Raw genomic sequence first — 27669 nt, 5'->3', positions numbered from 1 at the left:
ACATATTCTCAGTGGTCTATTTTTAACTCTGTTTTAAGACAATGTAGTATAGAAAGCTGCTCACCATAATTCTTTCTCAATTGCATGGTCTGATGTTTTATTTAGAAACACAGTTCTGATGCAGACACAGACAGAGCATCCACAGTTGAGATCTTCTTGTTCAGGATGTGCAGGTGTGCGTCTCAGCTGGGCTCCCTCCCTCAGAGGGCTTCTGTTTAGGGAGCCCCAGTTTTTGTTCAGCTTGTGCTGTCACTTCTAACACTGTGTCAAATCACTGAGAGCACAGAAATACTTCCCTGAATCCTCTGGCTGAGAGGCTGAAATGACAAGGCTGATGGACTTGAGTGATTTCTGGAAGACTAGAGAATAGCGGCCACTCCTCTCTTCTGCAGTAGAAGAAGAAATTTGGTGAATAAGGAAAATTATATCTCCACTAAGATGCTGCTTGTACCAAGAAAGATAATATGCGACATAACTTGTCTCATATGAACAGTCCAGGGTGACTTCTTCCCCCTCCTGCCTGCTTGCTGTTGACTGGACTTGAGTCACTTCCTGGGCCACATTACATCCTGCAAAACAACCAGAAGAATGAATTAAAAGCTTGTCCTGTGACAGTGTGAACCAAACATTGTTGGAATTGGGCACCTTAGGACCCAAGGAGAAATCTCATTGAATACATATTGCTCTGGCTTCCCTCCAATCCCTCCTGTCCCGCATGTCTATAGGAACTGTCATATGCCTGGGGGAAGGTTTCCGATTGAATACACTTAGTTATCATGATGCATCATACCAGACAAAGCCAGGGCCACCAGCACACAAAGCAGTCTGTAAGGAGTCATGTGGCACATGTCCCTCTGCATGAGTGTGTCTGTTCTCTCTCAGCTCAGCTCTCAGTCTGAGCAACAGGCAGTGTGCACATGAACTGCCTGTGTGTCTTATTTTACCTCAAGCAGGAAATGGGGTTTTGTGTGATCATAGGCCACAAGTTCCATATACAGTGATCAAATGTGTAGCTCACCACAGACTTTTAGTTGCTTCCTTGTTTTTCTTAGCAGTCAAAAGAGGCAGCACTTAAAAAAGGGAGCTTCAGAAAACTCGTGCCTGCTGAGGGTATAGCTGCTTTACACATGTGGGTGCTACTCTATTGTCAAATTAAGCTTAATAAAAATAATAAGTTCTCAAGGATCTCACAAATTTCCCCATGAACCACTGGGATCTGAAATAATCTTCCTCTCTTAGTGAGTGTGTTGGTCTATCTAAATTCTGCAATGAACAAAGTTAGTTTTAAATCACATGGTGAAGGATAGTAGATCAGAATTATTAAAGATCCCTGTTTGTTCATAGTCTGTAAAATAGTATGAGGAATGACATAATAATCTTTAGAGGCTAAGTAGATGCTCAGTGTGTCAGGGGTCAGTTATGAATCATGAGGCATCTCCAGCAGTCACACATGAATTCAGTTGCTGTGGGTGCACCTGAAGTCTGAGCACTAAGAAGCAGAGACAAGAGAATCCTGGAATCTCACTGGTCAGTCAGTCGGTGGGCTTCAGTCTCAGTGAAAGCCTCAACCAAAGAAATCAATCAATCAATCAAACAAGCAGTTATTCAATCAATAAATGTACAAAGCAATAGAGGAAGATACCCAATGTTGTCCACTGGTTTATACATACATACACACACACACACACACAAACACACACACACACACACACACACATAGACAGGGAGACAGATGAACGGAGAGACAGAGTTACATACATACACACACACACAGACACACACACACACACACACACACACATATATATACATGTATATATACACAAACACACATATGCACATATAGAGACAGATGAACAGAGACAAGAAACATAAATACAGAGATGGGGCAGGGAAGATTAACAAACAGACATTATACCAATTAAAAAACCCACTGTAACAAAAAAATGATTAGGTTTTAAAAGTCTAACATCAAGTTTTATTCAGAAGGTATGTTCATTTCTCTCCAAACAGAGAACTATACTTATTACATGTCCTTGAAGTTTCTGTCCCACTGACATGAAGGATTCAGTCTTGCTTGTTAAATTCTGTGTACTATTAATTTACAAAACGATCTCATAATAAGCTTGCCAGGTCTCTCTGTGACTCAAACCTATTACATGTCCATGCTACACATAAACCATCTGTACTTAGAAACATGCTAATTCCAGGTGACTTGGTGGTGGAATTTCTGTGTCCTGCTGTATCCTATTCTGAATGTAGCTCTTCATCTTCCAGGTGTAGTCGTTAATCCAAGAAGCAATCAAAATAGAAAATGCAAACAAGGTCTCTGAAACAGTTACAGGCCTTTACATGAGATTAAATGATCAAAAAGCAAGTACATCAGAGACTACTGAGGACTCTGAGGTATCTTCCTCTGTCCATTTCACTGCTGAGAGCTGAGATCACATGCCCTGGACTGCAGTCTCTGTACTTAGCAGGAGACCATGGGAGCCACAGCAGCCTGGGGAGCTCAGGATGGCAGGGCTCTGCCCTGCTCTAGTTCTCCACAGAGCAGGTGGATGTTCTGCTGCATGACCACAGCCTCTGAGATGTGGCTTTGGAGTACACTGGGTTTGAGTCCTGGGCTAAACAACTGGTCTTATTCTAAATGCTCCTGTGTCTTTCCTTGTGATTTATTGATAGACATACTTCCTAGTGAGGATAAAGTTTAAGATTGGTATAGAGACAGCTCATCAGTGAACAGCACTTGCTGCTAATAATAAAGGTAGAAGCTCAGCTCCCAGGACATTTGACAGGCTAAGTGTCCTGCAAAACCTCAAACTCCAGCCTTGAGGCATTGGCCACAATCTTTTGTCCTTCACATGCACACAGGAGTGACTAACCATGTATATACACAAGGCTTTGTGTACTCACACAGATGTGTGTGCTAGTATACACACACACACACACACACACACACACACCCAAACACAAAACCAATCAATCAATCAATCAATATAACCTTTTAAAAAGAATTGAGCTTAATATTCAAAAATAATAAAAAGAAGTTAGTAATTCAGGAAAATTGGAATAATGGTGTGCTTAGTTCAGAAGTGGGGAGGAAGTTCAATACACACATACACACACACACACACACACACAGAGAGAGAGAGAGAGAGAGAGAGAGAGAGAGAGAGAGAGAGAGAGAGAGAGAGTATAAATGCCACTGAGGATATTTTAAATAGCCTTAAAGATACTGATTGTTTCATGTTTACCAGGATTACATTCTGTATTTTTCAATGAAGTTATCCCACTCAAGGTGACTATACCCCTCAAGAGACAGATCATCTAATAAGTAACCAAATGCCAGGCATGAGAACCTTCTTTCCATATGTGGATCATGGGAATCCAAGAGGCTCTAGGAAGAGTACTGGCTATTCCTGTTGCCCTTGGATCCCAGAGATTGAAGTCAAGTCCCTATTGAAGATACAGTGCACGTTGTTCATAGGACTGTAAAGACTTGAACTGGATCTGACCTGAAAACCTCACTGCTGACCACTAAACTTTCATAACATCAAAAGGTGCCATTCAAGTTCCAAAGCAGGGAAGACACCAATAGTTCTACATTGATGTGATCTTTATGAATCACATTAGTGAACAACCCTGCAAGGTACTTAGAAAGGTGCAATGGTGGCACGAGTATCTTGGTTGTAAACAATGCCTCTCTAATGGGACTTATGACCCACTCAACAAGAGGGAAATCAGGCTTGGTACTAAAAGGTATTCAGACCTCATGAAGTTGGGTCTTAGAGGAGAATCTACTATTACCACTTACTAAACCAGAAACCTTTTAATTAAACTGTAGACTAAATACTCCTCCTTATGCCCATGAGTAAGTGTAGCTCACCTGTTTCTCAAGGAAGCTTTCCTTTGCAGCAGATGGAGATGGTTATAGGAAACCCCTGGTCAATATATGGAGAACAAGTGATCAGGGGATAGCCAGCCCCTTGAATACATCTACAGCAAGACGCTGTCTCTCTCTCTACATCTACATCTACGTTGAATTCTCAGAAAACACTGGAGAAAAGAAGGCAGCAAGAAAGTCTAAGAGTCAGAAGGCCAGGAAGTCTGCTGTAAGACTGTCTGTTAGAAATTATAGGGAAGCAATGCTCTTGGTTGATACCACAACAGATTGCATAACTAGTCCTGAACAATGATGACGCCCATAGACATAGTAAATGTCCTGGGGCTCCATCCCTAGACAAAGAACTACAGACAACTGAGTACAGGGACAAATGGACATCCCCAGGGAGGAGCATTTGATGAATGCTACAGCATCAAGTGGTCAGCACAGAAATCATATGGACACAAGCAACACCAGACTCAACAGGTTGTTTTTATATAGTCATGTACACACACTAGAGGGGTGTGTGTGCGCGCGCGCGTGTGTGTGTGTGTGTGTGTGTGTGTGTGTGTGTGTGTGTGTGTGTGTAAAAGGGTAACCATAGAAAAAGTGGCCATGTATTTGAAGTTATTATTGGAAAGCTTAAGTGAAGCTGGAGGTGGAGGACACAGAAGGTGTTTCAGGGAGGGAAGAGGAGGGGAAAATGAGGTAAATATGTTTTAATTAAAATAAAAATAATAACTAAAAATATCGAAGTTAATAAATCAATCTGTGATCTGTGATAAGGCCTGAGGGGACATCTCAGAAATAAATTTTTTTAATTTTTATTTATTGGATCATAAAACAAGTTTTTCATGCAATATTTTTAATCATATTCTTTCCCCTTACCCCAACACCTCCCAAATCCTTCCCCCTACCTTCTACCTAACCCAACTCCATGATCTCTCTTTCTCTCTTTCTCTCTCTCTTTCTCTCTCTCTCTCTCTCTCTCTCTCTCTCTCTCTTTCTCTTTCTGTCTCAATACCATTATTTTTTTAAATGTAATAGATTAACAAAACAGTGAAAAGACAAAACCAAAACTAAACAAAAGCACAGAGAGAATGTGGAATCCATTATGTGTTAGGGGTCCTGCCCTGTAGTGTAGGTGGAATGCAGACTACCATGCTAATTAGGGTAATCAGGATTATAAGAGCCCTTTAATTTTTGGTTAGTGACCAATAAAATGGTAATGCCTTACAGTCTCTTGGTGTCAAAGGTCAGGCATACAGCATTTTTATAAAAACCATGAAAGACCAAGTTATATCAAAGTTCAGCTAGTGTCTTAGTAACTTTGTAACTTTTATTTTGACAGAACATAGTAGGAATTTCAGGCACAATACAACATTTATTTTGACTCTGTCTTCAATTATTTTATCTCATATTTAGTCAGTGTAAATATCATTTTGGTCAATATGTCTGGACCAAGGTCAGGGTTGCAGAGATTCCCAATGTGTGGTCAAGGCTGATGCGACTGAGAAATGTGAAAACAGACATAAAACTGAGTTAGGAGACAGAGCTGCCTCACTGATGTCGTGGTTGACATGGAAGAAAAGTGGTTTCTTTAGCACCAGGAACCAATTGCAGCAGCTTCTTCCCTTTTGCAATCAACACTTTTGTTCCTATTACATGTTTATTCAGGTTTTCCCTCCCATAACTCCTGTCATGTCAGTTTTGCTTGGTTTTGGCATGTTTAAATTTATTGGCCTGTTTGTTGTTTTGATTATTATTTTGTGGGTTTTGATTTTGTTGTTTGGGGTGGGTGATATTTTTGTTTTATTTTGATTTTTGAAACTGAGAGAGGGAGAAAGAACATGAAGTTGGTAGACTGGAAAGGGGAGTTGGGAAGATAAGCATGAGTCCCCACTCTATTGCCTAGACTCACTCAACTGTCAACTGTTCTGAGTCCAGTCTGATTAAAGGTGAAACATGATCACCAATCCTGGCTTTTCTGCAGAGACAAACCAGAAATCCTTACCCTTCCTTCCTCCTTACCCCCAAACCACTGGGAATTCACATCCACGAAACATCATAGAAAAACAAAATCAAAACAGATTTGTGAGACTGAACTGTCACGTTGGGTCCTGAAGAGCCAATGGCCCCGACAAAGGCTTATCCGATGACACAGCTCTGGGAATCTTGGTAGGAGTCTGGAGAAGGAGAAGCATGAGAGTGAGGAGCTTCAGTATCTAGATGTTCAGTGATGCCATTCACTGTCACAGGAGCCTATAGTTGGTGTTGTTCTTCAGTTATTGTTAGAGTTTTCAGAAAAAGAAAACTCCTCTGTAAATCATCTTTCTCTCACAAAACCATGACTATGTCGGCATTGCCCCAAATAACATTTCTTTCTCTACACAGGGGTGCGTGGCCAGCAGAAGGAGAGACACTGAAGCATGGAGACCCCCACACACAATTGACTGCAGGCTGAAAATGCGTCTGGCAAATGAATTTATGTCAAACCTCAAACTCCAAAAGCAGACGTTTGCTTGCCCACTGCAGGAAGAAACCGAAGTGGTTATTGTTATGTTATACTACATCAATCTGTCAAAACTCTCTCTCAGCTCTCTTTAAATAATTTCCAGCCTTTCATTCCAGAGGAAGCTCAGGGTTTGGCCTCAGGGTACCCAGAGTTTCCAAATTCTCTGTGGTACATCCTTAAGTATGCATTCCTTCTCCTGCTGATGTGCAGCTCAGTGTTTGCATTCTTTGAATCCTACCCCAATCAGATGCAAATACTGTTTCCAATTTCTGACTCTAGTTTAAAATGTGACAAGGATAGAAGATTCTGAAGGACATGGGAAGGTCACTTACTGGTATTTTGAGATATATCTTCTATGCTTAATGCCAACTGGCATTATTTTCCTTTGTAACTTTGCCTTTTTGATACTGAAAATCTATTCACTGTGGATGAGAAAGAGAATTTATATCATTCACATTCTTAAATTAAATATCTTCCACAGTGCTTTTGTTCATTTTGTTTTCCTGAGACAGAGTTCCACTGTGTTGCTAAGTCTAGATTCCCAGTCCTAGGCTCACATTCCTCCTCACTTGGCTTCCACCTTGTCACATCAACTCTGTGACAAGAAAATATTTAAACTTGTAAGACAGTGGAAGTTTTTCCATTAGAAATCTGGTTGGCATTTCTATAGCACCGAATGAGTAAACCTTGCAAACTGTTATGCGATAAGAGGTCCTTTTTCAATTCTGTGCATTGCAGATGGCCATAAAGTTGGGAGCTGATTTTATACGTAGAAATTTTACACCCATTTTATATTTGTTCATCTATGAAATATACATGTGAAATTATTTCTTTAGTGAAGGTTATGCATTTTCATTAAGTGAGGAAATTGAACTCTTCCTTCCCCACTGATGTCTTCTGTCTGTTGTAGACATGACTGCATCCCTGTGAATACCTCCTGCTTTGCGTACTTGAATTTGTTGGAGGTAGATGAGGCAAAATAAGAGGAAGTGGTCATGTGAATCACCGCTTCTCTGGTAATCACAGGAAATTAAGGTAAAAGAAAACTCTATGTTATTCCTATCCCAAGAGCCAAAGTCATTGCCTCTTGACACTGCACTGTAACACCACACATTTAGAACATTGTTGACAAGAGTGCAGGGAGACAGAGCCTCTGTAATTTATAGTTGCCACAAACCAATCACACAGAGAACTATTTATACAACCACTCATCTAAACTAGCTAAGGGAATAGATGGAAGATGCCAGCTATTCTTGAGGGAGATGGGAGAAAGCAAGCCATGACTCTAGCTTGGCCTGTCTCTGGACCAATGGTCTAATCCTTACACTCACTGAGTGACCCCTTCACCTGCTCCTGCAAATGACAACTCCTGTGCATCTCTGCCAGGCTCAGCCCACAGCAGGGCTTTGCTGGAGCCTCAGCTGCAGGTTTGGGTCTGGGCTGCAGGTGTGTGGAGAGCACTGTGTACTTGCCACACAGAAGTAGGTGGCTGAGTCTCCAGGCTGAGAGTCTTCAATGTGCAAGGAGAACTGTTTCTTACTTTTCCTGAAGAAGACTGTGAATCGTCCATCTTTCTTTTTATTGGACACTGATCGTATGGCTATCAGGAGTACAGGGCCTTCCCCAGGGAACTGCTGATACCATTGGAAGTAGTCAAAAGCACTGTACTCATAACTACAGTTCAGAACTGTCGTTCCTCCTTCCCAGACTGTCAGAGATTGGGGAATTTGTTTGACCTGCTGCTGCTCACGTCTCTCCTGCTGGCCACTCACCCCTGTGTAGAGAAATGACAACTGTTGTTAGCTTCCCAGGAATTACTTCCTGCTTATGATAGCATGACTTCCTGGTGCCCCAATTCTCTTGTGCCTCCACATTAATCCCATATCCTTGGGTTTCTCCTCCATGACTCACCAGCCAGGTGAAGGCCTAGGAGTAAGAATGATGCTGTCAGGATCTTGTCCATTCGTCCTAGACTGAAGCTTGTGCGGAACTCAGGTGGCCTTTTATCTCCCCACAGAGAACTGTCTCCAACTTCACAGGTACCTCAGTTCTTTCAGCAGGCTCCACCCTTCACAACACACTAGTCTAAGGCTATTTCTGACAAAGGAAGCACTTCCTTTTCTGCTCGAATTTAGTTTTGATGAAAATTGAGTCATGAGGATCACAAATGCCTTCTTTATAAGGACATTGCACAGGGTGGTAACAATGTGTGCCATTATGGCTGCCAAGTAAAGCAGTATAGACATTGATACATCCATAGATCAGTGCTTGGCTCAAACATCATCAAAGAAGTCTTCTTAGAGCAGATGGGAATTAACACAAAGCCCCACTGGACAATGTACATAGAGTGTGAGACTTTGGAACACTCAGCTCTAAATGGGACGCTCTCATCAATGTACTCCCATCAAAGTTCATGAATCTATTTACAAGACGAAGAAAGACCATAAGAGCCAGAGGTTGTGAACAACTCCAAGGAACAGTATATTCTAGACACAACAGGACTGAAGCACATGTGAATTTACAGAGATTGTAGTAGCTTGCAGGAAACATGCAAAGGGTCAGAATAGGAAAATCCAAGCACCAGGAAAGGGAAGTGAATTCGGGATGTCGCCATTAACGAAGATGCTCTTTGCAATTAATAGTTGTGTGTCTAGACAAGACAATGAAAGAACGAGTGTGGACAATGCTCCCAATTCAGTCAGAGAAGATCCTGACTGAGGAGATGTTTTAACTCTCTTCAAATCGTGAGTAGATTTCCCAGTGGGAAGGATATATAACAATTCTAGGCTCAGGTCATATCAGTGTGGCAGAATAACAGACAAGGTATGGGTGACAGCTTTGCAAATGTACATTAGAGGACTTGATGTGGCCCTGGTCTTGAATCTGGTAACATTTAATTCTAAAGTCTTATTTGTCAGTCCTATGATCCTGGGATAGACAGATGCAATATTTTCAATTAATTTCAGTTTGCCCCAGTGAAGTATTATCAGGTCTATCAACCTTGTTCCATAGTCGGTCCAGTGCCTTACAAAATTGGATCTATGATTGAGGTTTTGTTTTGATTTGTGTTTTTGTTTTGGTGTGGGCTTTCTGACTCATTTTGTTTTGTTTTTATATTTTCTATTATTAGTTTTTGTTTGTTTATTCTGATGTTTATATTTTTAGTAGAAAGAGAGATAAGAAGAAAGATCATAAATTCAGGTAGGTAGGGTTGTGGAGAGAAGCAGGGGAGCTGAATTATGATCAAAATAAGTTTTATTAAAAGTTTAATAAAATTTTTAAACAGTAATAAAGATTACAAAAAAGGAAATTACCAATGATTGAGATATTCTACTTGTAGATATTTCTCAATGCTAGAGAGATAATACATATGCATTTTACCACAGCAAGGCCATGATAGCCACGATGCAGAACCAGCCTGGTACCACCTGTCACCAGATGAACAAGATACTGCACATGAGAAGAGAGAGTGTCCTCAGCCACGTGAAGGAACAAAATCCTGTCATTTGTAGGAAAATAGAGCTGGAAGATACGATGTTAAGTAGCATTAACACATAAAGAAATAGATCATAATTTGTTTTTATGTGTGAAAACTAGAAAAGAAAAAAGTTAAGGTGATCTGAAGACAGAAGCAAGTTAGGTTGAAGATGAGGCAGACCTGCTATGCATATGCTGAGTGCCCAGCTGCCCACTGCATGGGCAGTGCTTGGGTGTCTTTCATGACATGCCCAGTTCCAATCTTCTACAGAGAACAGAAAACTGAGGCTCCCTAAGACACCTGTGTGTCTAGACAAAGTCCATGAAGGAAAGGGTGTGGACCCTGCTTCCTGATCCAGTCAGAAAAGATTCTGATTGAAGAACAGTTTGAAATGGCTTCAAACCATGAGTCGATTTCATGTGGAAAGGATATGTAACATAGATCTATGTGTGGGTCATGTTAGTATGGCAGAAGAATGGGCAAGGTATGGGTGTCAGCATTATAAATGTACAATAGAGAAGTTGATGTGGCACTGGCCTCAAAGGATAGCATGAATCTAATAGTGTTCGCTTCTAAAGTACTTTTGTCAACCCTATGAGTTTGGGATAAACAAGCACAATATAGTTAGATGGCCAGATAGGTGTGTGTATTTGTTTCTCTCTAATTCTATTTAAACAAGTTAGGAGATAATTTATTTGCATGCAGTTTTTAAAATTTAAAATGTCTTTATATAATTTACCTCTTTCCTCTCTTCCCCTCAATCTCTTTCATAACCCTACCTCTGTTCCCTTCCACAAATTCATGGACCCTTTAAAATTGCGTATATATGCAAATAAATATGCAAATGCACCCTGAGTACATATTCTCACTGATTCATTGATAAGTACTTAGAGGAAACACACTTCATCTCCTCTGATAGAGCACTGCCCCTCTGTGGCCAAATACAGAGCTCTTCACTCAACAGTTTCCAGAGCTTCCTAGAGTTTCTACGCAGAGACCATTATCTCACTAACTTTTCCTTTGGCACCAATATTCCTTCCCATGGAAAGAGATTTTGTTCTGTTGAGAGCAGCTGTCACACTTTCTCTCCTACACTGAGGCGAGCCGCAGAGGGATCTGGAGAATTTGCTTAAGATGACTGGACATGCCTGGGAAGAACGATCCTTTGCAATGTGATGTCTGTGCCATACCTGCTGTGCGTGAGGTTTCTCAGAACACACAGTGGGCCCTCAGGCACTGCATTTCTGATTAGACTCCTTCTGAATTCAGAACCTGGGGAGGAAGCAGTAAAGAGAAAAAAGTCAGCAAAACTGAACTAGAATAGGGCAAGGAATTTAAGGAATTTAAGACCCTTAAAAGAAAAATTGCTGGAAATAAAAAGTAATGAATGAAAACACACAGTGGAAAGCTTTATTAAAATACTTAACCAAACAGAATGAATAAATAAAGGAGCTATTACTGAATGGTTATTGCTGAGATTAATATTATGGATCGGGGGAAGGTGATGAATACTACATTCAAACATTACTTAGGAAGTTAAAAGAAAAAAAGAATGAGCATGACTAAGACTTCTGGGAAATTCTCTAGAGACTAAACTCCCAAACTCATGGGGGGAAAAGGACCTGATAAAAAACACTAATATCATAGAGAGACTATTCAAAATATTATGACAGAAATATTCCCAAATGTAGAGAAAGAAGCAAATATTTGAAACCAAAGGTCCTTAGAACCCTGAGTATCCATGAACAGAGAAGAACCAGTCTAGATAATATTTTAGTCAAGATGTCAAAAATACAAAGCAAACAGAAAATGTAAAAAGTTGTAAGGGGGAATATCACTCTATACAAAGACAGAAATTCCAGAATAATACTAGAGTCTCCTTCAAAGCAGAAATTAATATAATTGAAGCACTGAAAGCAGATAAATGTTAAACAAGATTTCTATTCTCTGAAAATTAACTTTTAGCACTGGTGGAGAAACAAAGTCATTTCAAGATAAACATGAGCTGAGGGCGCTCACGGCCATCAAGCGACAATTGTAATAGATATCAAAGGAATAATAAATACAATGGGATAAGAAAGTCTCAGAGAGAACGAACAAAAGATCTCTACTAAGTCTCTTTCAGGTCAAGACCCCGATAAACTGTGAAGTCAAATCTTAGAATCTGAATATTTACAACCTGGAGCATAAGCTTTGACCTTGAGCATTTTAGGGACATTCACAATCCTCTCTGTACAAGTTCAAATAAGTTAGAAAGTTTACGTGCTGTATGACAACTGTGAAGGAGCCGTGGTCACTACACTACTGTTAGATCAGACATATGGTGGCCATAAAGTTGCTAGAGATAAGGCATCAGCTTCTGTTATTTTTGTTACTTGAAAGTTTCATAGAATGTATTTTGGTCATATTCTCCCCACTTTACCAACTCTTATAAGACCCCTGGACCTACACATCCTGCTTTATGTCTTAAGGAAAACACTTTAATTAGTGCAGATTTCTATCAGACCTTCATAGAAGACCTCATACCAATATTATCCAAACTATTCCACAAAATTGAAACAGATGGAGCACTACCGAATTCCTTCTATGAAGCCACAATTACTCTTATACCTAAACCACACAAAGACCCAACAAAGAAAGAACTTCAGACCAATTTCCCTTATGAATATCTGCGCAAAAATACTCAATAAAATTCTGGCAAACCGAATCCAAGAGCACATCAAAACAATCATCCACCATGATTAAGTAGGCTTCATCCCAGGCATGCAGGGATGGTTTAATATACGGAAAACCATCAACGTGATCCATTATATAAACAAACTGAAAGATCAAAACCACATGATCATTTCATTAGATGCTGAGAAAGCATTTGACAAAATTAAAACACCCCTTCATGATAAAAGTCCTGGAAAGAATAGGAATTCAGGGCCCATACCTAAACATAGTAAAAGCCATATACAGCAAACCAGTTGCTAACATTAAACTAAATGGAGAGAAACTTGAAGCAATCCCACTAAAATCAGGGACTAGACAAGGCTGCCCACTCTCTCCCTACTTATTCAATAGAGTTCTTGAAGTTCTAGCCAGAGCAATCAGACAACAAAAGGAGGTCAAGGGGATACAGATCGGAAAAGAAGAAGTCAAAATATCACTATTTGCAGATGATATGATAGTATATTTAAGTGATCCCAAAAGTTCAACCAGAGAACTACTACAGGTGATAAACAACTTTAGCAAAGTGGCTGGGTATAACATTAACTCAAATAAATCCGTAGCCTTCCTCTACACAAAAGAGAAACAAGCCGAGAAAGAAATTAGGGAAACAACACCCTTCATAATAGACCCAAATAATATAAAGTACCTCGGTGTGACTTTAACCAAGCAAGTAAAAGATCTGTACAATAAGAACTTCAAGACTCTGAAGACAGAAATTGAAGAAGACCTCAGAAGATGGAAAGATCTCCCATGCTCATGGATTGGCAGGATTATATAGTAAAAATGGCCATTTTACCAAAAGCGATCTACAGATTCAATGCAATCCCTATCAAAATACCAATCCAATTCTTCAAAGAGTTAGACAGAACAATTTGCAAATTCATCTGGAATAACAAAAAAACCCAGGATAGCTAAAACTATCCTCACCAATAAAAGGACTTCAGGGGGGAATCACTATCCCTGAACTCAAGCAGTATTACAGAGCAATAGTGATAAAAACTGCTTGTTATTGGTTCAGAGACAGACAGATAGACCAATGGAACAGAATTGAAGACCCAGAAATGAACCCAAACACCTATGGGCACTTGATTTTTGACAAAGGAGCCAAAACCATCAAATGGAAAAAGCATAGCATTTTCAGCAAATGGTTCTGGTTCAACTGGAGGTCAACATGTAGAAGAATGCAGATCGATCCATGCTTATCACCCTGTACAAAGCTTAGGTCCAAGTGGATCAAGGACCTCCACATCAAACCAGATACACTCAAACTAATAGAAGAAAAACTAGGGAAGCATCTGGAACACATGGGCACTGGAAAAAATTTCCTGAACAAAACACCAATGGCTTATGCTCTAAGATCAAGAATCGACAAATGGGATCTCATAAAACTGCAAAGCTTCTGTAAGGCAAAGGACACTGTGGTTAGGACAAAACGGCAACCAACAGATTGGGAAAAGATCTTTACCAATCCTACAACAGATAGAGGCCTTATATCCAAAATATACAAAGAACTCAAGAAGTTAGACCACAGGGAGACAAATAACCCTATTAAACAATGGGGTTCAGAGCTAAACAAAGAATTCACAGCTGAGGAATGCTGAATGGCTGAGAAATACCTAAAGAAATGTTCAACTTCTTTAGTCATAAGGGAAATGCAAATCAAAACAACCCTGAGATTTCACCACACAACAGTGAGAATGGCTAAGATCAAAAACTCAGGTGACAGCAGATGCTGGCAAGGATGCCCAGAAAGAGGAACACTCCTCCATTGTTGGTGGGATTGCAGACTGTTAAAACCATTCTGGAAATCAGTCTGGAGGTTCCTCAGAAAATTGGACATTGAACTGCCTGAGGATCCAGCTATACCTCTCTTGGGCATATACCCAAAAGATTCCCCAACATATAACAAAGACACGTGCTCCACTATGTTCATCGCAGCCTTATTTATAATAGCCAGAAGCTGGAAAGAACCCAGATGCCCTTCAACAGAGGAATGGATACAGAAAATGTGGTACATCTACACAATGGAATATTACTCAGCTATCAAAAACAATGACTTTATGAAATTCGTAAGCAAATGGTTGGAACTGGAAAATATCATCCTGAGTGAGGTAACCCAATCACAGAAAAACACACATGGTATGCACTCATCGATAAGTGGCTATTAGCCCAAATGCTTGAATTACCCTAGATGCCTAGAACACATGAAACTCAAGACGGATGATCAAAATGTGAATGCTTCACTCCTTCTTTAAAAGGGGAACAAGAATACCCTTGGCAGGGAATTGAGAGGCAAAGATTAAAACAGACACAGAAGGAATACCCATTCAGAGCCTGCCCCACATCTGGCCCATACATATACAGCCATCCAATTAGACAAGATGGATGAAGCAAAGAAGTGCAGGCAGACAGGAGCTGGATGTAGATCGCTCCTGAGAGACACAGTCAGAATACAGCAAATACAGAGGCGAATGCCAGCAGCAAACCACTGAACTGAGAATAGGACCCCCATTGAAGGAATCAGAGAAAGAACTGGAAGAGCTTGAAGGGGCTCGAGACCCCATATGTACAACAATGTCAAGCAACCAGAGCTTCCAGGGACTAAGCCACTACCTAAAGACTATACATGGACTGACCCTGGACTCTGACCTCATAGGTAGCAATGAATATCCTAGTAAGAGCACCAGTGGAAGGGGAAGCCCTGGGTCCTGCTAAGACTGAACCCCCAGTGAACTGGATTGTTGGGGGGAGGGCAGCAATGGGGGGAGGATCGGGAGGGGAACACCCATAATGAAGGGGAGGGGGGAGGGGGATGTTTGCCCGGAAACCGGGAAAGGGAATAACACTCGAAATGTATATAAGAAATACTCAGGTTAATAAAAAAAAATACTCAAGTTAATAAAAAAAAGATTTACATAAAAAAAGAAAAACACTTTAAGAAATGTTTTTGACCCAGAATTATTCCTGACTAAAAGAAAAAAAAAACAAAAAACAAAAAAACAGGGACAAAACTAGAGCAGAGACTGAAGGAAAGGACATCCAGTGACTGGTTCAACTTGAGAGCTACCCATGGGTGTGTCTTCTGATTGTTTTGTCAGATATTAGAGTAGCTACACATCCTTGTTCATGGTTCCATTTGCTTAAACTATTTTTCCCTCTTTTTCTCTAAGATGGTGTCCACCTGTCCTGAGGTATGTTTCTTTCCTAAGATGGTGTCCACCTGTACTGGGGTGTATTCCTTAGAAACAGCAAAAATGTTGTACCGTGCTTTCTGATCTAATCTGTTAGTTTGTATCTCTTGTATCATTAGGGAGTTGATATCATAAATGTTAAAAATTATTGAAAATTTGTATTAACTCCTGTAAGTTTTGCCTTTGTGGCTTTCTGTTAGACATATTTTGATTCAATGTGATGAAACTGTTTAATCTTCTCTTCAAGCTTAAGAACTACCTCCAGCATCTTCTTTTGAGCTGGCTTAATGGTTATATATTATTCAAGACTATTGTAGAGTGTCTTCCCTTTTCCTTCCACTCTGACTGATACTTCTGCTGGGTATAGTCTTGACTTGCATCTGTGGGCTTTCATAACTTGTAGAGCATCTGACCAATGTTTTCTGGATTTCATGATCTCCACTGGAAAATATACTGTTATTCTGATAGGTTTACCTTTGCATGTGGCTTGATCTTTCTCTCTTGTTTCTTTCAGTATATTTTCTTTGTTCTATAAATTTAATGAGTTGGTGGTCATAAAATACAAGGGTTATCGTAGTTCTATTTGGTGCTTTGTATGCCTCTTGGATCTTGAAAGGCACCTCTCTCCTTAGACTGAAAAACTTTTTATCTACTATATTGTTGAAAATATATTTTGTGCATTTGATCTGAATCACTTTTCCTTCTATACCCATTATTTATATGTTTTTATTGGTCCAGAATTTCTGTGTGGGTCTATTTCTTCTCATATCCTCATCCTTCCCTTCCTCCTCCTCTGAAGGGCAAGTGGGCTCACTCAACTGGTAAGATTGAGTGAGCTCAGACCCCAGGAATCTCCGAGACTTGAGATCAGCAGGAGTCAAGTCACTTCCTATCAATTTCAGTACCTGCTCTGGAACATATAACCACAACACCTCACTGAGAGGACCATGGGCAATCAGTCACATATTGGGGAAGAATTCTCTCTCCTAAAACATTCATTGCTGGGCCTTGAACCTACCTTGCTGCAGGCCAGGCTCAAGATTCTGCTGCTGCTGCTGCTGCTGCTGCTGCTGCTGCTGCTGCTGCTGCTGCTGCTGCCACCTCTACTGTTGATGTTGATGCTGCCATGGTAGCTGATGTGAGACCCGTGATCCCAGCTATCTGTTCTCTACAAGGTGCCCAGACCTCCTCACTTCTCTTCCGAGTGCTATAACACTCCTGGGATTCCTGCCAGATTCAGTGCCATGTGGAACCCATTTGTCTCATTTTGTTTCACCCTCTGAGTGGACAGGAGACTATGCTCCTTTTCTTCTTCCTCTTCCTCTTCCTCCTCCTCATCCTCCTCTTTCTTCTTCTTCTTGACATTTCTTTTTCTGAGTAATTCAATTCCTCTGTCTTCAAGACTTGACATTCTTTCTTCTAATTGATCCACTTATTTGTGAAGCTTACCTCTGTGTGTAATATATATATATATATATATATATATATATATATATATATATATATATTACAGTTTCATTTGTGTTTTTTCAAAGCATTTACTTATTAAATTTTTATATTTTATATCATGTGTCGATTCAATATTCCATCAAATTGTTTATGTTTTTGAGCCTTCATTCCAGCATTTATCCATGTTCTCTTGAGTTCTTTGATCATGTTGGTTATTGCTATTTTGAAAACATGTCTGTGCATCATCTAAGTCACTTTTCTTGGGGTATGTTACTTATGGTAGCACTAATTTTTGGTAGAGTCTAATTGTATTTGCAATGGTACTTAGACATCTGGAGTTAGGTCATTGCTACTTAGTTTTGGTATAGAAATATTATCTTTATTCTATGAAATTGGTGTTTGAAGCTGTGTCTACGATTATTCCAAATAGCTGTATGGGGTTTAGGTTTCAGTCTGTGGAGAAAACCAGTGTTAATGTTCAAAGAGGGTTTCAGAAGTAGTCCCAACTCAGCTCAAGCTAAGTGAGACTTCTTAACATAGGAGCAGAACTTCTGTAGGGTTAAAGGAATTTCACAGTGAAACTTCTGGAGTTCAGAATATGTACTCTGGCCTTTACCACAAAAAATTGGCATTGGTAGAATGGCTGATTCCTCAGGTAATGAATATTAGTGAGTTGGGATTCCCTGCAAAAAAAAGGGGTGAAGAAAGAGGATTGAAAGATGTGGGGCACACAGTCCTCAGATGAGTGAAAGGGTGGGTCTAGTGTTCCTCCCCAGAGAGGACATTTCTTTCATTTCAGTGATGAGTACAGTTGGTAGGGTGACTCCAGTGTCTAGCTAGAGAAAGGGTATAAACAATGAGAGTGGGTAGCATTAGTGTAGATAGACAGAGTTGAGTTTGGGGTGAATCTAGTCTCCCTGGTTGAGGATGGGGGCAAATATATTCAGTGGGCCTGGATGTGTTTATTTGAAGGAATTGGCTGCCCTTACCTGATGGGGGTATGCCAAAAGATATGAAGGAAGGCAGGTGTGTTAGACACTATGTGTACCTAGCAAGTAGTGGGATTGTGTGGAGTTGCTGGTCTAGTGTTTCTGACTAGGGAGGGGTAATCATTGCCTTGCAGTGATGGGTAGGATAGTGTTTTAAATCTGGTGACTCCCTGAAGTAGAAGTTAAGGGTGTACAGTTAGGAGGAAGGGGTTGGCAGGGCTGGGTAGCGCTCAGTTAAGAGAAGTCTAGGCTACTCAAATAGGGATGAAGCTTAAGGGTTATTGGTCGGGGATAGTGAGGCTAACAGAATGGGATAGATATCCCTACAAAAAGGCAGTATATGGAAAGGGTCACAGGAAGGCAGCCAAATAATCAATTTCAAAACCAGGAACATAAATTCGTGCCAGAGTGATTTCCTCAGTTGGATCTTAAGTAAAATAAATGGTATTCATTAGGAAGATAAAACACTTACATTATACTTAATAACAATTTTCCAAATACATAAAGCAAAAACTGACTGAGCTTCAGTAGAAACAGATCATTTAACAAGAACAGTCAGAAACTCCAGTACTTAACTGTTAGTAATAAATAGGAACAGTGAAAAAATAACAAAAAGAAAATAGACGGTAGCAACACTATCTCTCTGTTAAGGTCTAGGTAAAGTATTAAGGCCTTTCTTAGTCAGGGTTCCTATTCCTGCACAAACATAACTGAGAAGCAAGTTGGGGAGGAAAGGATTTATTCAGTTTACACTTCCACATTGCTGTTCATCACCAAAGGAAGTGAGGATTGGAACTCAAGCAGGTCAGGAAGCAGGAGCTGATGCAGAGGCCATGGAGGGATATTTCTTACTGGCTTGCTTCCCCTGGCTCACTCAGTTTGCTCTCTTATAGAACCCAAGACCACCAGCCCAGGGATGGCACTACCCACAATGGGCTGGGTCCTCCCACCTTGACCACTAGTTGAGAAAATGCCTTACAGCTGGGTCTCATGAAGGCATTTCCACACCTGAGGCTCTTTTTCTGTGATAACTCCAGCTTGTGTCAAGTTGACACACAAACTAGCCAGTACAGGACTAATGGAATGTTAAGGCCTAAGTAAAATGTTAAGGCCTAGGAAACAGTTACCTGGCTAGGCTGTCATTATAGGGAAAATTTCTCTGCTGTTACTAGGAAACTTTCTAATGCCCAAGGTGATTACTTATTCTGTTATATTCTAATCTCTTGGGAACCATCATGATAGAATCAGTAGAACTGTTCGTATAGTTACTCACTGTAAACTTGGACCTGAACTAACCACCCAGCAGCTCTTCCTGCACCTGTGTGTAAGCTTTTATGGTATTAGCTTTTATAACCTACCAGGGGCATGGACCCCTAACATAAGAGATAGAAGAAACTATTTAAAATGAGATTTGTATTTTGAGTAGGGATTGAGTAGTTTAAGTTTCCAAGCCCTCCTTGGGACTAACATACTACTTGGCAAAAAGAAACATGAGTGTTAGACAAGTCCCATCCTGGTAGACAAGTGAAGACATGGATGTTAGAAAAGGCAAGTTCCATGCCACAGTTGAATACCCCAACCAATCGGAGCAGTGTACAACAATGAGCTGTCCCTAAGGAAATCTCCCTATATCCTGATTGGTGGAAAAACTTGGCACAGGTGTTTGTAGATCTCAGGCTCTAAAAGCCCTGAAGGACCTGCACCTGGTGTTATGGTTCAATTCCTTAATCAGGGCTGTGACTCTGGCATGTGCTCAATGAACTATTCCTGTCTGACTGAGGTTGGTGTTGATGGGGATTGTGAGAAATTACTGGACCCCAACACTCATAAATATCCATTCAGCCAAGAACATGTTCTTAAACATGCAGGGGCCATTCTTCAGAATAGGGCAAATTCCTGGTCCAGAGAAACTCCAAGGATATGCACAGAACTTAGGTAAGGAAAAAATACAGTGTGAATCTTACTCACATCTGTTTAACAGTATAGACGCGTTTGGGGGATGCTTTCCCAGTGCATCAATAGGCCAAACGCACGTGTCCATCCTTGCCATGACCCACTCTGCTCAGGACTGAATGTGTTTGAGGCACATCTAAGCTACATCACTGTCCACAGCAGTTTTCCATGGATGTCAGCCTTTGCCTGTTTCTCCTTTTGCTCCTTACTCTTTACAAGTTCAGCACACTGTGGCTAAAATGTTTACATTGATTCAGTAATCCCATCAGCTTCTGTTAGTTCTAAGTTGAAAATTTCTACTTCAGGAGGAAGTTTATATGGAGAAATGAAGCTAAAGGGCAAAGTTTTGAACCTATGCGGTTCAAAGTTTAGATGAGGGTGAAACTCTACAAACACGGGAAAGAGGCATTAAACTAGATACATATTCTGTGGTGTCTTCCTGATGTCTTGTGACTAAGAAGAGATATAACCACTCCGCTGAGGTTTGTGTACAGGCTGCAGGTGTGTGGGGAGCACTGTGCATCCATAGCACAGAAATAAGTGCCTGAGTCTGTGGTCTGGGAGGAGGAGATGTGCAAAGAGCTTCGTCGTTCCGTTGTGACTGTCGTGGATGTCAGTCTTCCACTCTTCTTTGTTCCAGAAGGATTGTAAAAGAGGCTGACAAGGCTTCCCGGAGGACGTTGGTAAAACCACTGCAGCCTGGTTGCTGAGGTGGAAAAGTTGCACTGCAACTCTGCGTTCTCTCCTTCCTGCATAACCAAGGACACAGGACTCTGCTGCACTTGCTGCCCCTTCACCCCTGATTAGAAACAGAGAAAGAGACACAGATGGCTGTCATTGCAGTGTCCACAGAGCCCTGAGCACACCCATGTCCTCTGAGAAGGTGGGAGCTCTGGAGGACTCCTAAGCTGCACCCCCACCCCTCCATGTGCTGAGTCAGATCCTCTCAGGAGCCCTGAATGCTGACAGCCAGACTCACAGCAAACCTGGGTGCACAGAAGCCCCAGCAGAGAGCGCAGCAGCCTCTTCATGGTGCTTGTGTGGCTGCTGGAGACAGAAGCAAGTAACCAACCCCTGGGCTGTGGTGTCAGGGTGGCTGTTGAAGTGTCCCCTCCTCCTGCAACCAGTCAGATCCACCCAGGAGCCCTGCAAGGCCACACCCTGCTGAGTTCCCTCCCAGCCTTGAGAGCCTGAAGCTCCTCCCAAACCAGACCTGGCTGAGAGTCTCGGTGGAGGAGGTGAGGGGAGATGGTTCTTTGATGATATCGGGACCTAAGACAATCGAGGAAACTCTGAGGAGGAGGGGACCAGTTTACCCTAAGAATAAAGTGTCTGGACTGTATCAACAAGAGCCTGAGAAGTGGTGTACAAAAGAACAACTGAATATTATATCCAGAATATGGGTGCATGCTCTGACTAAAATGTTTTCCTTGCCCTATAAATTGATTTAAAGGAGATTCTCCAATCACATAGAGTAACAAGATAATAATTATTATGTAATATAGATTTAATGATCTCCTTTTCTTGGAATAGATAAGGCAGGTGTATTTGGTCACTCCTTTTACAACCCAAGTTTGTGGTAAATAGTGTTAAAGGGCCTGTGAGGAGGAAGTGGGAAGAGAAAACAAGCCTGTCTGTAAGCTCCAGAGGAAAAGGAGCAAGAAGTGCTGGTGTGCTGTTGCACTTGGTGATTGCACAGAGCAGTGTACTTCCCACTTGTAACAACGGAAGTACGCATTTTAAAGTTTTTCAGAACATGACAAAATCCCTGAAAGTGCCCGAATGTCTTATTGATCAATTCTCAGGTGGTTTGTGTCCAGCCTGCACTCATGACTCAGTGCAGAGAAGCATGCAGCTGCCTCAGTCTAATGATCAGGAGAGTTTTTTATCTTTCCTGCACTCAGTCTGAAAACCCCCATGCCTGATACAAGTTGACTTCCTGGTGTGAGCTTCAGGAGGCAGTGGAAACCCAGGTGAGGGTGTCACACATGCAGGGAAGGACCCTGAGGGACTAGGGATGAGCAGCTGCCCCTCAGCTCCAGAGCAGCTGCTGCACATGCACAGGTGCAGCCATCATGCTGGGGCGCCCCTGGGCTCCGCACCCTCCTGTAGCTTCAGTGCTGAAGCTCCTGTAGCTTCAGAGCCACAGCAGGGTCTCTGTTCAGAGTGAAGCCACACAGTGTTCTTTCTCTGAAGATGGACTAAGATGAGTGACAGTCACAGAGCTGTCCAAGCTTCAGGATGCCCAGCAAGGTCACCAAGAGGAGCAGAAAGCAGCTGACTCCTGTCAGGGATTCTCTAGAAAACAAATATAACCAGGACACCACCAGTGCCCAGAGAAGAGCACAGAGGTTGCTCTGAGCTTGAGGAGATATTGGTTCCTTCACTACAGGGAGATTGAAGGGACTGGCAAGAAGAGCAATTCTTGGCGATGATCTTCCTCTTGTATCTGAGATTTTTCTTCCATTGCTACAAATCCTCTGACTAAAATATGCCTAGTCAGGACTATGGCCATTGCAGTAGAGTACAGACATAGATTTATCATAACCTACTTTATAAGGATTCTTTTTTTTTTTTTATTAACTTGAGTATTTCTTATATACATTTCGAGTGTTATTCCCTTTCCCGGTTTCCGGGCAAACATCCCCCTCCCCCCTCCCCTTCCTTATGGGTGTTCCCCTCCCAACCCTCCCACCATTGCCGCCCTCCCCCCATAGACTAGTTCACTGGGGGTTCAGTCTTAGCAGGACCCAGGGCTTCCCCTTCCACTGGTGCTCTTACTAGGATATTCATTGCTACCTATGAGGTCAGAGTCCAGGGTCAGTCCATGTATAGTCTTTAGGTAGTGGCTTAGTCCCTGGAAGCTCTGGTTGCTTGACATTGTTGTACATATGGGGTCTCAAGCCCCTTCAAGCTCTTCCAGTTCTTTCTCTGATTCCTTCAATAGGGGACCTATTCTCAGTTCAGTGGTTTGCTGCTGGCATTTGCCTCTGTATTTGCTGTATTCTGGCTGTGTCTCTCAGGAGCGATCTACATCCGGCTCCTGTCGATCTGCACTTCTTTGCTTCATCCATCTTGTCCAATTGGGTGGCTGTATGTGTATGGGCCACCTGTGGGGCAGGCTCTGAATGGGTGTTCCTTCAGTCTCTGTTTTAATCTTTGCCTCTCCCTTCCCAGCCAAGGGTATTCTTTTTCCTCATTTAAAGAAGGAGTGAAGCATTCACATTTTGATCATCCGTCTTGAGTTTCGTTTGTTCTAGGGATCTAGGGTAATTCAAGCATTTGGGCTAATAGCCACTTATCAATGAGTGCATACCATGTATGTCTTTCTGTGATTGGGTTACCTCACTCAGGATGATATTTTCCAGTTCCAACCATTTGCCTACGAATTTCATAAACTCGTTGTTTTTGATAGCTGAGTAATATTCCATTGTGTAGATGTACCACATTTTCTGTATCCATTCCTCTGTTGAAGGGCATCTGTGTTCTTTCCATTTTCTGGCTATTATAAATAAGGCTGCGATGAACATAGTGGAGCACGTGTCTCTTTTATATGTTGAGGCATCTTTTGGGTATATGCCCAAGAGAGGTATAGCTGGATCCTCAGGCAGTTCAATGTCCAATTTTCTGAGGAACCTCCAGACTGATTTCCAGAATGGTTTTACCAGTCTGCAATCCCACCAACAATGGAGGAGTGTTCCTCTTTCTCCACATCCTCGCCAGCATCTGCTGTCACCTGAGTTTTTGATCTTAGCCAATCGCACTGGTGTGAGGTGAAATCTCAGGGTGGTTTTGATTTGCATTTCCCTTATGACTAAAGATGTTGAACATTTCTTTAGGTGTTTCTCAGCCATTCGGCATTCCTCAGCTGTGAATTCTTTGTTTAGCTCTGAACCCCATTTTTTAATAGGGTTATTTGTTTCCCTGCGGTCTAACTTCTTGAGTTCTTTGTATATTTTGGATATAAGGCCTCTATCTGTTGTAGGATTGGTAAAGATCTTTTCCCAATCTGTTGGTTGCCGTTTTGTCCTAACCACAGTGTCCTTTGCCTTACAGAAGCTTTGCAGTTTTATGAGATCCCATTTGTCGATTCTTGATATTAGAGCATAAGCCATTGGTGTTTTGTTCAGGAAATTTTTTCCAGTGCCCATGTGTTCCAGATGCTTCCCTAGTTTTTCTTCTATTAGTTTGAGTGTATCTGGTTTGATGTGGAGGTCCTTGATCCACTTGGACTTAAGCTTTGTACAGGGTGATAAGCATGGATCGATCTGCATTCTTCTACATGTTGCCCTCCAGTTGAACCAGCACCATTTGCTGAAAATGCTATCTTTTTTCCATTGGATGGTTTTGGCTCCTTTGTCAAAAATCAAGTGACCATAGGTGTGTGGGTTCATTTCTGGGTCTTCAATTCTATTCCATTGGTCTATCTGTCTGTCTCTGTACCAATACCATGCAGTTTTTATCACTATTGCTCTGTAATACTGCTTGAGTTCAGGGATAGTGATTCCCCCTGAAGTCCTTTTATTGTTGAGGATAGCTTTAGCTATCCTGGGTTTTTTGTTATTCCAGATGAATTTGCAAATTGTTCTGTCTAACTCTTTGAAGAATTGGATTGGTATTTTGATGGGGATTGCATTGAATCTGTAGATTGCTTTTGGTAAAATGGCCATTTTTACTATATTAATCCTGCCAATCCATGAGCATGGGAGATCTTTCCATCTTCTGAGGTCTTCTTCAATTTCTTTCCTCAGTGTCTTGAAGTTCTTATTGTACAGATCTTTTACTTGCTTGGTTAAAGTCACACCGAGGTACTTTATATTATTTGGGTCTATTATGAAGGGTGTCGTTTCCCTAATTTCTTTCTCGGCTTGTTTCTCTTTTGTATAGAGGAAGGCAACTGATTTATTTGAGTTAATTTTATACCCAGCCACTTTGCTGAAGTTGTTTATCAGCTTTAGTAGTTCTCTGGGGGAACTTTTGGGATCACTTAAATATACTATCATGTCATCTGCAAATAGTGATATTTTGACCTCTTCTTTTCCGATCTGTATCCCTTTGATCTCCTTTTGTTGTCTGATTGCTCTGGCTAGAACTTCAAGAACTATATTGAATAAGTAGGGAGAGAGTGGGCAGCCTTGTCTAGTCCCTGATTTTAGTGGGATTGCTTCAAGTTTCTCTCCATTTAGTTTAATGTTAGCAACTGGTTTGCTGTATATGGCTTTTACTATGTTTAGGTATGGGCCTTGAATTCCTATTCTTTCCAGGACTTTTATCATGAAGGGGTGTTGAATTTTGTCAAATGCTTTCTCAGCATCTAATGAAATGATCATGTGGTTCTGTTCTTTCAGTTTGTTTATATAATGGATCACGTTGATGGTTTTCCGTATATTAAACCATCCCTGCATGCCTGGGATGAAGCCTACTTGATCATGGTGGATGATTGTTTTGATGTGCTCTTGGATTCGGTTTGCCAGAATTTTATTGAGTATTTTTGCGTCGATATTCATAAGGGAAATTGGTCTGAAGTTCTCTTTCTTTGTTGTGTCTTTGTGTGGTTTAGGTATAAGAGTAATTGTAGCTTCGTAGAAGGAATTCGGTAGGGCTCCATCTGTTTCAATTTTGTGGAATAGTTTGGATAATATTGGTATGAGGTCTTCTATGAAGGTTTGATAGAATTCTGCACTAAACCCATCTGGACCTGGGCTCTTTTTGGTTGGGAGACCTTTAATGACTGCTTCTATTTCCTTAGGAGTTATGGGGTTGTTTAACTGGTTTATCTGTTCCTGATTTAACTTTGATACCTGGTATCTGTCTAGGAAATTGTCCATTTCCTGAAGATTTTCAAATTTTGTTGAATATAGGTTTTTATAGTAAGATCTGATGATTTTTTGAATTTCCTCTGAATCTGTAGTTATGTCTCCCTTTTTATTTCTGATTTTGTTAATTTGGACGCACTCTCTGTGTCCTCTCGTTAGTCTGGCTAAGGGTTTATCTATCTTGTTGATTTTCTCAAAGAACCAACTTTTGGTCCTGTTGATTCTTTCTATGGTCCTTTTTGTTTCTACTTGGTTGATTTCAGCTCTGAGTTTGATTATTTCCTGCCTTCTACTCCTCCTGGGTGTATTTGCTTCTTTTTGTTCTAGAGCTTTTAGGTGTGCTGTCAAGCTGCTGACATATGCTCTTTCCTGTTTCTTTCTGCAGGCACTCAGCGCTATGAGTTTTCCTCTTAGCACAGCTTTCATTGTGTCCCATAAGTTTGAGTATGTTGTATCTTCATTTTCATTAAATTCTAAAAAGTCTTTAATTTCTTTCTTTATTTCTTCCTTGACCAGGTTATCATTGAGTAGAGCATTGTTCAATTTCCACGTATATGTGGGCATTCTTCCCTTATTGTTATTGAAGACCAGCTTTAGGCCGTGGTGGTCCGATAGCACGCATGGGATTATTTCTATCTTTTTGTACCTGTTGAGGCCCGTTTTTTGACCAATTATATGGTCAATTTTGGAGAAAGTACCATGAGGAGCTGAGAAGAAGGTATATCCTTTTGCTTTAGGATAGAATGTTCTATAAATATCCGTTAAGTCCATTTGGCTCATGACTTCTCTTAGTCTGTCGACATCACTGTTTAATTTCTGTTTCCATGATCTGTCCATTGATGAGAGTGGGGTGTTAAAATCTCCCACTATTATTGTGTGAGGTGCAATGTGTGTTTTGAGCTTTAGTAAGGTTTCTTTTACGTATGTAGGTGCCCTTGTATTTGGGGCATAGATATTTAGGATTGAGAGTTCATCTTGGTGGATTTTTCCTTTGATGAATATGAAGTGTCCTTCCTTATCTTTTTTGATGACTTTTAGTTGGAAATTGATTTTATTTGATATTAGAATGGCTACTCCAGCTTGCTTCTTCTGACCATTTGCTTGGAAAGTTGTTTTCCAGCCTTTCACTCTGAGGTAGTGTCTGTCTTTGTCTCTGAGGTGTGTTTCCTGTAGGCAGCAGAATGCAGGGTCCTCGTTGCGTATCCAGTTTGTTAATCTATGTCTTTTTATTGGGGAGTTGAGGCCATTGATATTGAGAGATATTAAGGAATAGTGATTATTGTTTCCCTTTATATTCATATTTGGATGTGAGGTTATGTTTGTGTGCTTTCATTCTCTTTGTTTTGTTGCCAAGACGATTAGTTTCTTGCTTCTTCTAGGGTATAGCTTGCCTCCTTATGTTGGGCTTTACCATTTATTATCCTTTGTAGTGCTGGATTTGTAGAAAGATATTGTGTAAATTTGGTTTTGTCATGGAATATCTTGGTTTCTCCATCAATGTTAATTGAGAGTTTTGCTGGATACAGTAACCTGGGCTGGCATTTGTGTTCTCTTAGGGTCTGTATGACATCAGTCCAGGATCTTCTGGCCTTCATAGTTTCTGGCGAGAAGTCTGGTGTGATTCTGATAGGTCTCCCTTTATATGTTACTTGACCTTTTTCCCTTACTGCTTTTAAT

The 27669-nt window shown here is 41.0% G+C and overlaps 2 gene segments (V, D, J or C); both read right to left on the bottom strand.

Annotated features, from left to right (window-relative positions):
• Positions 1–7789: 7789 nt before the first annotated feature.
• On the bottom strand, positions 7790–8364 carry LOC103693851 (T cell receptor alpha variable 23/delta variable 6-like). The segment is given in 2 exon segments: positions 7790–8175; positions 8313–8364. Coding segments are annotated over 2 exon segments (438 nt in total).
• A 12225-nt stretch (positions 8365–20589) lies between these two features.
• Positions 20590–21207, bottom strand: LOC134482290 (T cell receptor alpha variable 22-like). The segment is given in 2 exon segments: positions 20590–20975; positions 21156–21207. Coding segments are annotated over 2 exon segments (438 nt in total).
• Positions 21208–27669: the final 6462 nt, after the last annotated feature.

Source organism: Rattus norvegicus, chromosome 15 (genome assembly GCF_036323735.1).
Source record: "Rattus norvegicus strain BN/NHsdMcwi chromosome 15, GRCr8, whole genome shotgun sequence".
NCBI classification, from domain to species: Eukaryota; Metazoa; Chordata; class Mammalia; order Rodentia; family Muridae; genus Rattus; species Rattus norvegicus.
Note: the sequence above shows the minus strand (reverse complement) of the source record. Positions and strands in the feature narration are given on the sequence as shown.